Below are 11,751 nucleotides of genomic sequence, written 5' to 3'. Positions count from 1 at the left end.
ACGGATTCCAAAGACTAAAATGCGAGCAGTGTGGATACCGTTAACGGGGAATTGCCATCCATGGGAGTTGAATTTATTGCAAGCACGCGTTGTTATTGGACATTGAATCGCGACGCTTGGTTGGTTTTACTCTTGACAAGATGCATATAAACGCATATATGAAATTAAAAAAAAATAAAAAAGAATAATAACGTAACACAAAATCCAGTTCGGGAAAAGTATAGTCTCGTTTTAATACTAAACGTATCGAACCTTATGTATACCCTATTTTTATCATAACCTATCAAATGTGATATACATCTTCAAAAATATTAATTTTTATGATCAATAGATATATATATTCAATATATTTTTCAACCATGTATATTAATAACAAACAATTATACCATTTATGCAATAATAATTTAATTGATTAACCAAATACCATAATAACTCGTAAGAAATTTAAGTATCTAAATACTTGTAAGTGTTTAAATACTCGTGTGTATGTGTGTGTGTGTGTGTGTGTTAAAAAATAATTATATCATTTTACAGAGTGATTATTATTATCCACCCCGATCAACGTGGTCAAGGGTAACACAACATCCAACTAAAAAACAAAATGCCAATTCAACTTGGAAGATTGGCAGTGCTATGCTGATAATTTCAGCGATGCTTGTATTAATAGCAGTACTTGCTATAGCTGGTCTTGCATTATGGTTGGGTGGTACGTTTTTAATAATTATTATATAATAATGTTATATTATATATACGATATAACAAAATATAAAATAAAATTATTCGTGTTTCAGCATTGAGAAACGATTCCAAAAACTGTGAGTACTTTTTATTAATTATTGGAAATATATAAATAATTAAATGTCAATTAGAAATAGAGTATTGGAATTTTGATTGATTATACTTGTGTTATTTAAATACCGATTGAAAATGTGTGATTATTATTATTATTATTATTATATTTAAAAATATATATATATATTATACTTCAAGATTTGATATTAATCGGTGTGTTGTAACATTTAATTGTAAATACCAATAAAAAATATTTCCAAATATTCAAATTATCGTTTAAAAAAATTAAATTAATCTATACGAGGAGAATAACTTTTTTATTTTTTTTGTATTTCTCTTTCACAGCGATCATTGGATTCACTTGCAATTTTAGAGTAATTAAAGGTGAAAGGTATAATCCAATGTTAAAGTTGAACACTAGTATGGTGTTTCGGGATAAAGAAAGAAAGTACAAAAATATAGTAAGTTATCGAATTTTAAATATATATAATTGAATATATTAATTTCGAGCTAATGTGTTAACTTTTCTTTCAGTTTGAATTATTGTTCCGAAGAAGCGTATTGAGTCCGGCATACAAACAAACGATTATAGATAAATTTGAGAACGGTACTCTTAAGGTTTTCTTTAGATTATATTTAGACAGAAGGAAGATACCAAGATCAATAACAAATATCGAAGACACGATCGAGGATATTATTGCTAAGGAAACTTATTCGGTGTCATCGTTGTTTAAAGATTTAGAATTAGATCTTGCAAGTATTAACGTCAAACGTAAGTAATCATAATAATAAACACACACACATACACACCTTTATATAATATATGTGGGATGCGAGCATCTCCAAGCCAAACTTAAATAGGCATTCGTGAGGAGATTGGACGGTGGGCCCTGGATAGCTCAATGGTTAAAGAGCAGTCGCCCGGAAAGCGGAAGACCCGGGTTCGAATCCCGGTCCAGTCAGTACAACGGCCCAATTTTTTCACGAATCCTACATATATATTTAATTTATTGTATTATATTTTATTTGTCAATTTGGAACAAATTTTGACACTTTTTTAATTACGCAGGAATAAATCAAGATATAACAACGAATCAAAAACAAACGACCAATCAACAAAGGAACGCCATGATTACGAAAAATGGTTTACTTCGACCAAACAGAACGAGCCCTTTGATAACTGGCACTAATAAACCAAAGTCTAAATTAACGAAGATAGAATCCAACGAACCGGAAATTGATTTTAATAATATACCAACGATTCAAGGTACTTATAAGGCAACCAAAGTAAACGAAACTTTGAAGAATTCGACTAAATTAGACGACAAAATAATCGAATCGAATGTTACGAACGTTAACAATGATTCGCAATTAGACGAAATAACGAATAAAAGTACTATTTCAAGAATAGATAATAATACCAAATTGGAATTAACTTCCGTTCAACCGATTTCTAGCACCACGATGAAGCATAAAACAACAACGAATAAAATTGAATATACACCTGATATCGTAGATAATCAAAAAGAATATTCATTACCATCGATTAAAATATCGTCCAGTACTATTCCTAGTACGAGCAGTGTTGCCTTTCAAGATTTTCATAAACCAGATTTTGAAATGTCACCGTGGAAACCGATAGTTCCCGAATACGTTAACACCGAACTCAAATTATTATTAGAAACAACGATATCATCATTGATCGTTAATATAGATTCTACTGTTAAAAATCCGGTGTACGATGTACAGGACAAAATTATCGAAGATAAAAATCCAAAATTACCTAATAAAATTTCGGAAACTTTGGAACCTATTAACACGCGCATTGACGTATCAGGAATGAGCACTTTGGACGAAGAAGATACTGATTTTCCACACGACAGGATCGTACCCGAAGATATGGTCAATTTTCGAGTTAATGGAAAATTTAAAAACAAGATACCTGGTTTGATGGATGACGGTAATCTGTTCACAGCACCAACACCTACGATTGATGCTATTAACAGACCCAGTATCGAAGTGTCAGGTCAGTTACCATCAGAAACTTTTGATTTACGATTAAGTACTTCTTCGGAATTAACAAAAACCGATCATGTAAAACAACATTATTATCAGACTATTATTGATCAATCTAAAAAAATAGAATCAATCAATTCAACTAACGAAAAGAAAGAAAGTTCGAACGTTTCAAGATGGAATCTTCAAACAACCAAACCTAAAATTACTGTAGACGATGAATCAGTTGGTAGTATCTCTGGAATAGGTATAGCTGAACCTGTTCCTGATTTAGATGAAAATTTGGAAACTAGAAGTAGATTCAGTGGCATCGAGGCATTAGACAAAGATCAAAATGATGCATTGCGTGACAGAAAGGTCGATCAGAGACCAATTTACACGAGTTATCGTAGTCCTGATCTAAGTGGTAGCGCAATTAGACCTAGTCTCATTGAAAATCCTGGAACTATAAAACCCTTTCGACATACCATTCCTGTTGATAAGATTACGTCGGCAATCGTTACTGAAAATGATAATAAAAGATTACCTTTGATATCGGCCAATCAAAATACAAGAATTACATCTATCGTTGACAACACTGATGATGAACAAAACGTTAAGGAAATTAAAATACAGGATAAGTGGATAACACCGATGGATATTAAAGAAGCTACCGAAATGATTTATTTAAATAATCCTAATTTCGAGTCATCTGTTAAGAATGAAAAAATTGAATTAACCGAACCAACGGTATCAACGAAATTCAATAACGATGGAATAATCGACGACGAGAAAATTCTTAAACTCGGTACAACTGAAATTTATTCGGAAATATTACATCCCATTAATAACAACAACGGACAAAAATTGATCGTGAATAACGATGAAAGTAAAGAAGTAATACCGGAAAAATTAGTGTCTGGTGTCTCGAGAAATTCTACATTCATCGAAGTTGATACGGTTCAACACGTACCTAATCAAGAAAATACCGATGAATTTGAGAATACTAATTCAAAAAATAGAGGCAACGATGTTCCCGTTAACCCTCATTTGACAACTACTCCGGGAACGCGTAAAAAAATTTACAACGACACGTTGAAAGCTTACGTGGTCGAAAATTTGGTCACTTTGGCACCTGTTAAAAGTAACACAGGTGTTGGCAGACCTGTCAGACCTAGACCTAAAATTGATAATGACAAATCAACGAAATTTTCGTTAAAACCATCTGCCGTCAGAAGTACAGCTGAACGTTTAGACGAAACAGCGTTACTTGAACAATTGTTCGGTCTCAAAGCGTTAGAAATAGATACGAATAAACCTAATCCAAATATTTCTAACGAAGATCTGATTGATGATCGATCGAATAATCAGACGATCGATATTACTGATCAAAAAAATACTCGCATAGAACAAATCGTCGAAGTTGTAACATCAGTGAGTACCAAAGTATCGTCGAAGGAAAATCCTGATCGTGTTGTTCTCAGATTTGTCGTAACCAATTCAACTTCACCGCCGATAATTCATACAGATTCTAATAAAAAATCTGACAAATTGTTGTCGTTACAAAATACCGAAGAAAAACGTTCGTTCAAGCATGAAAATCCTAACATCGATCCAATGACTATATTAACTTCCGATAGAAAAATTTCTACGTTTGAAGAGGATCGATTTATTTTGGATAAATTGAAACAACTCGCTGAAGTTAGAACGCACGACAACAAACCTAACCTAAAAATTGTCAAAAATTCGTCGGATATTTCTCTGAAAAATTTCGATACGCGAGATACATTGCAATCGGATGATAGCAAATTGATATCACACTTTGACGAGTTAAAAAAAATCGCCGACGTAGCAGTCGGAAACGAAACCTTGAAAAATGACAGTTCTTTGTTCACGTTGAGCCGTGACGGCGTAAGGATTTTAACGAAGATAATGAACAAGATGGACGACGATGGTTTTTTAAACGATCACGAAAGCAAAAATCTTACGACAGAAAAATATCCCGATTCAATATTTGGTAAATAATAATTGATAACGAACTATTACGACGATTAATTTTAAAAGATCTTCTTCTATCATCCTTAAGGATCCCAACCAAATGATTGATGAGCATCGTATATATATATTTTTCACAGATAACTGTCAAGGGGGGGCCAGGTTCCGGTGCAACGACGGCAAATGTTTGCCATCCAGTGCTAGATGCAATATGTTAGGTGAATGTAAGAATTCAGAAGACGAGGCCAATTGTACCTGCGCTGATTTTTTAAAGGCCCAACTGCTACATCAAAAGATATGCGACGGTACACCGGACTGTTGGGATTATTCCGACGAAACTGATTGCGGTGATTAACTGCTCTAAACAAAAAAAAAAAAACACAAACAAAAAAATAAATAAATAACCTATAAATTCGATTACAAATGTAAAATCAAGAATTACAAAACTGTCTCATTTCCATGTTGACAGATTGGTGTGTCGAGGGTCAGTTCGTTTGCGGTAACAGCAGGTACTGCGTGGATCAGAACAAGGTTTGCGATGGTTTCCAAGACTGTCCTACAGGAGAAGATGAAAAAAAATGTGCTGCATTGATTGAGGATTATATCGAAGATTATAATATCGAACAAGTAACCTCTGACGCCTTTAAAAATAATGAAACCATCCTATTGGGGAATCAAAATGAAGGAGACGAAGATATGATCATCAACAAGTCAGAAGATTATTCGTTTGATATGGAAACCGGTCGTGACGATGTCCCGGTGTACGATCAAGAAGCTGTGGAATCCACGTTATCGAAAACATCTACCATACCTGATTCCCTAAACTTTCCGACGAACAAAGAAACTTACGAGACTGTTGTACAAACGACTATATTACCAGACGAATCAACAAATTTAACGTATCTAATATCGGGAAGAGAAATATCGTCGAATTTGAGAAACAATCTTAACGGTGGAACGTCCTATCACGCTAAAGGAAATTCTCCGATTACCTCCGTCAAGGGATTTGAAAAGGAACTCAATGGTTACAACGATAAAGGTTATTTGAATATTAGAAAAAACGGAAAGTGGGGAAAACTTTGTTTAAATACGACTAATAAATATGATCAGGAACGACAAACTAATTGGAGCATCGAGGATCTTGCCAGGGCGGTTTGCAAAGCGATCACTTATCAGTAAGTTTCAATGATTTTGTTCTTCCTTTAGCAAAATAATGATCGAAATAATGAATATTATTTTTGGAATTTTCAGAGATTACGAAAAAGTAGAAAAAGTTTTAGACGAAAATCCATCGATCGGGAATTCGTATTACGTATTGTCGTTCAACGATAAACCATCTGACAAAACCGCGTTGACCTTCAAACCGTCCAACTGTCCGAGCGGAGAGATTCTCAAGGTCAAGTGTAAAAATCTAGAATGTGGAATAAGAACTCAAACCCCATCGCAGGCCAGGTATATTCAACGTGAACCAGTTTCTTTTTTCTATAATTATATACCGAAAAAAGAGAAACTACTTAGATGTATCTTCGTTCGCGTGTTATTCGCATATCAATAATACATGAAGTCTTTAAAATCAGGTTTCACGTATACACCAATTGAATTTCATTTAAACAGATTTCACGTTTCACGACGTTACAGAATTGTTGGGGGCGGTAGTTCATCGGCTGGAAGTTGGCCTTGGCAAGTAGCACTTTACAAAGAAGGGGATTATCAATGCGGAGGTGCACTTATCAATGACAAATGGGTACTCTCAGCAGCCCACTGTTTTTATCGGTAAGTTGTCATGACAATTTCTCATTGACCTATCGCACGGATTTGTCACCAATAGGTATTTCCAAAGTACATTTTTCAACGATAAGTTTATCAATTGTTTCGTTATTGTTGAAAAGTAAACAAATATCTTAAAGAAAAGATAAGGAAAACGAAGGATATCTAAGAGAAAGAAAATACAAATTTTGAGGTTATTTTTCTAAAAAAAGTTTTAAAAAAATGATAAAAATAATGTTTCAGTACACTCGACGAGTATTGGGTCGCTAGAATAGGTGCTACCAGAAGAGGAAGTTTTCCAAGTCCGCACGAACAATTATTACGATTGGATCAAATTATTCTTCATCCGGATTATATTGACAATGGATTCATTAACGATATAGCATTACTCAGGTTGGAAAAATCGGTTACGTTTAGCGATTATGTGAGACCAGTATGCCTTCCACAGAACGAACCTAAAAGTGGTACAACTTGTACCGTAACCGGTTGGGGACAATTGTTTGAGATCGGTAGAATATTTCGTAAGTTTTGTTTTTTTTTAATTTAACATATTTTATAAATATTGTAAATCATGTTGTAACGATATAAATATATTTTTTTTTAGGTATCATCGACAGCTGATACTTTGCAAGAAGTTCAATTACCTTTGATATCAACTGAGGAATGTCGAAGGAAAACTATTTTCTTACCGTTGTACAGAATAACATCTGGAATGTTGTGTGCTGGATTAAAAGATGGCGGAAGGGACGCTTGTTTGGGCGACAGTGGTGGTCCTTTGGTTTGTTCCGGATCGGATAATAAATATACCATTCATGGTAAAATAAAAATAAAAAAAATCCTTAACATTAGATTTACGGACTGAGCCAATTTGATTCATTCAAAATTTATTTATATATATATAGTAATTAAAGTTATAAGTAAACTCTTAAATATTATTTTTTAATAATATTATAATATATATAACTTTTAAATATTACTTTTCAATAATATTATAATCATCTATATATATATAGCTTAAATATTATTTTTTTAAAAACATATGTTGGTTTTTAATTACGTAACGAAATATACGTAAACATTAATTTCTCCCCGTCTAGTCAACCCTCCATTCAAACAATGTTTTATAAGTCATTAAAAAATAATGAACAAAAAAAAAAGAAACATCCGTAAATCTAGCGTTAAAATAAATCTTCGTTGAAAAATTTATTAAATTATTATTGTGTTTCATTTATTTAGGTATCACTTCGAACGGTTATGGCTGTGCAAGACCAGGAAGACCTGGGGTTTATACGAAAGTTTATCATTATTTATCGTACATCGAACGTGTTATTAATTCGTATAATAACGTACCATCTATTATAGCATCCTGTAAAGGACACAGATGTCCTTTGGGCGAATGTTTACCGAAATCAAGAATATGCAATGGATTCCTCGAATGTTCCGATGGCAGCGACGAACGTGATTGCGCTACGAATTTACGATAAAGAAAGAAAGAAAAAAAAAAAGATAAAAAAAGAAAAAGAAAAGACTGACACACACGCACACGCGTATTTATATATTACATTAGAATTTTTTTCCCTTTTTTTTTTTTTCGTATCCTTTGTGCGATTTTTGAAATTTATTAATTTGCAAAAATTCGATCCAAAGGATATACGAAAGTTGAACAATATTACTTTGCATTTACTCGACGAAACGATCGGACACGAGTAAATGCAAATTGTTTGAAGTATATATCAAGGAAAAAAAAAAGAAAAAAAAAGAAACAAAAAAACATACCAGTGATAGACCTAAATTTTGTTTGGGTGGTGTATCTTGTAAGATATTAAAAAGTAAGGAGTCTATATATAGAGAGAAAAAAATAAATAAATAATTTCTAACGATAATTTACTACACCTAACCCTTTTTTAGTGCCATATAATCAACCCTCCTCGGTATTTATGTTTGCATAGCACTAAAAGGGTTAAAAACGATTGCATTTGAACAATTGTCAACTGTAATTTTTGTCAGAGAAATTAATTAATTAATTAATCAATAATAGTAATAATAATAATAATAATAGTAATTATAATAATAATAATAATAATGATAATATAGATAGATAAATAACTTTCGTATTTCTAAACCAAATTATAAAGTTTAGAGATAGTCGTAAAGTTATTTATTAGCGAATCGATTAGATATCGATTAGACAATTAAGAATTCGTGGTACTCGTTGAAAACTCATTGGGGCTCGCGTTATTCGAATTTACTATTATTACAATTTAAAATAGTTATGTTTTTTTTTCCTTTAGTAAGATTTAAATTTTGTATATATAGAATATAAATTTAAAATAAAAACGAGAGAGAGAGAGAGAAAGAAAAGAAAAAGTGACGTCCTTAGGGCAATGGTTCCTAAAAAGAAACCTAAACCCTTTCCGCGAAACTAAATTTTTGGAAATGGTTACGATAAAATACAAATAATTAGCGTGCAAAATTAAATGCGAATGAACAAATAGATGGTTGGATAAAAATGTGTCTTACGATCACCAGCTGATTTGTACATCTCAATAATTATTATAATTAATCGAACTAAAATTTCATTTATTTATTTATTTTTAATCTTAACCCGAAATAATGTGGAATTTAACAAAGGGTGCACCGATAATCGTAAAAATTTGGGAACCATAGAGCTATAAAGAAAATTAAATTAATAATTATAATAATAATTACACAATAATAATAATAATAATAATAATATTAATAATGATAATAATTGAAGAAGAAACATTTAAAGCGGATTTGTTTAAGACAGAAGAATAAATGTATTTCTACTACAAGAAACCCTTTCCTATTTTGATCAGACTTATATTTTTTTTTTATTGCGATAAAACAGCGAAAAATCTTGCGAGCATTTATCATCTGAAAGAATAATTATTATGCGAAAAAAAGAATACGATTAAGAGTACTCTCGATGATGATAATAATAATAATATAATTAATAATAATAATAATAATAATAATAATAATAATAATAATAATAATAATAATAATATATCCGATCAAAACTTGGATAAGATATTTAAAAGCAGAAATGTAATTGCGTTTCTTTTTTTTTTGTTTTTATGTGTTTTTTTTTTCTTTTGTTGCATAGATTAATTTATAAATATTATAAGAGAGAGTGTGTGTTTTTTTTCACATGAGAGTAGTAGTAGTAGTAGTAGTAGTTAAAGCGCGAATGTATTATTATTTGATTTCTTTTCTCGTACTCTTACACAATAAGAACGTAAAAATACGCATAGTCACGACATGTTTTTATACAACACGGTTCGATATAATTCTCTTTTTTTATTACTATTATTAAAACGCTGTGTTAAATAGCAGATATTATTACGTAATACGACGTCCTGTTATGATAAAAATCGAAATATCTATGATAATAATAAAAAAAAAAAAAAAAATAGCAAGTTAGCCGCTTTAAAAAAGGGTTAATCCCCCTCCTTCTTTTTTTTTTTTAATATGTAAATATGTACGATTCATTAAAAGAAATTAATCTCAATATGTCATACTCCGTTTTTCTTACTTTCTTTTCTTTTGTTTGTTTGTTTGTTCTTTTTTGTTCTTTCTTCATTTTTTAATAATGAAACATTTATTTTAATCGACGAATTACCAAGACAAGGAATAGAGAAATTTAATAAGTATCCATTAGTATTGAGAAAACTTTGAATAAAAATTGATTTTCTTATGGAATTAGTCGACAGAAATATTTACTTTCGCAAATCTAAACACTGAAAATTGATGAGAGTTGTCATCTAAACTATATTACGCTTAGACAATTAATGACTGACGATTAACTTACACTTATGATTAACATATTATTATACCGATTGGTAAAAATCACAATTGCAATTTGTATCACGATAAACAACACACCTTTTTTTTTTCTTGTTTTGTTTTTAATTAATTGATCAATTAATTAAAATCTTGTTTACTTTTTTTTATGCGCTCTGCTAAAAGACGTTCTTCTTCGGGATCGAACAAACCCATCATCGTCATCATCATCACCGTACCACATGAGATTTTTAACTAACGCGTTATCGTTGACTTATTTACATAGTTACCCAAAGGAAGCGTTCAAATTATAATTGAACAAAAACAAATTACAATTTATCCAAATGTATCATTAACATTTTCCTTCTTTCTTTCTTTCTTTCTTTCTTTCTTTCTTTCTTTCTTCTTTCATTTTGTTTTGTTTTTTTGATTTTCGATAGAGTATGAGGAAACTTAAGGAGTGAGAATGTGTATATATATTATATAATATATATTTTAATATATACGCTCGAAGGAAGAACATGCCAACCCGGTGATTAAACGAAACTCTTTATAATGGGGCTTGAAAAAGCAAAAACATGTCAAAGGATGCATTATTATATCAACTTAATATAGTATCATCAAACTATTTCAATACGCACGCTTCGAATTATTTTTTTTCTTTTTTGTTATTATTAATGTATGTATCTATGTATGTATGTATGTATGTATTGAGAAATATTTCTAACGCGCGACAAACTCACTCCTAAATTAAATGGTTGTGTTGTATGTGTTTTAACAATTCCCCGTTGCTAATAATAAATATTCGAACTTTGTACGTTCGGTTTGGACAAAAGTTTCATCATTACCGTTATATAAAATTGTGTAAATGTATAAAAGTGCTGATCGAAGATTACTAACAACTTTTGTCCACACCTAACTTGAAATTTCATCTCGAGCAGCATTCCTATATTATCACGTAGTCATCATCATTATCATCATTATCATCATCATCATCATCATCATCATCATCATTTCATCATTATCTGTAAATACTTTATCGAGTCCTCGATTCCAAATCTGGCTAATTGTTTAAATGAATTCATCTCTTTTTGATTTTCCTTTTTTTTTTTACCACATTTCCATTAAATTTCGAATAATAAGAGAGTCAAATATTTCAATATCTTTCGTCTTCCATTTTGTTTCTTGTTCTTATTTTTCTTTAAATGAAACACACACACACACACAGGGCTGCATACAATGACGTAGCAGCTCTTTTCACATTTCTTTTCTTAATAATTTTTTTTTGTTTTGAGGGATTTCTTCTCTTGTTAATATTTAATTTTAATTTTAATTTTTATTTTCTTTTTCTTTTTTTAAATGATAATTTATCTATTACCTAGTCTCTCTCTCTCT

General features: G+C 31.0%; 1 protein-coding gene across 1 annotated transcript; it reads left to right on the top strand.

The window, feature by feature from the left end:
* Positions 1 to 364: 364 nt before the first annotated feature.
* On the top strand, positions 365 to 8,102 carry LOC122519492. Its single transcript, XM_043638969.1, has 12 exons — positions 365 to 706; positions 792 to 815; positions 1,138 to 1,253; positions 1,327 to 1,564; positions 1,862 to 4,804; positions 4,923 to 5,129; positions 5,252 to 5,957; positions 6,034 to 6,234; positions 6,397 to 6,555; positions 6,793 to 7,070; positions 7,167 to 7,364; positions 7,786 to 8,102. Exons 1-12 carry the CDS (start codon positions 487 to 489, stop codon positions 8,031 to 8,033), a joined length of 5,538 nt encoding a protein of 1,845 aa, XP_043494904.1. The 5' UTR covers positions 365 to 486; the 3' UTR covers positions 8,034 to 8,102.
* Positions 8,103 to 11,751: the final 3,649 nt, after the last annotated feature.

Source organism: Polistes fuscatus, unplaced genomic scaffold (assembly GCF_010416935.1).
Source record: "Polistes fuscatus isolate 324 unplaced genomic scaffold, CU_Pfus_HIC Scaffold3, whole genome shotgun sequence".
Taxonomy (NCBI): Eukaryota; Metazoa; Arthropoda; class Insecta; order Hymenoptera; family Vespidae; genus Polistes; species Polistes fuscatus.
This window is presented reverse-complemented; position numbering and strand designations above follow the sequence as displayed.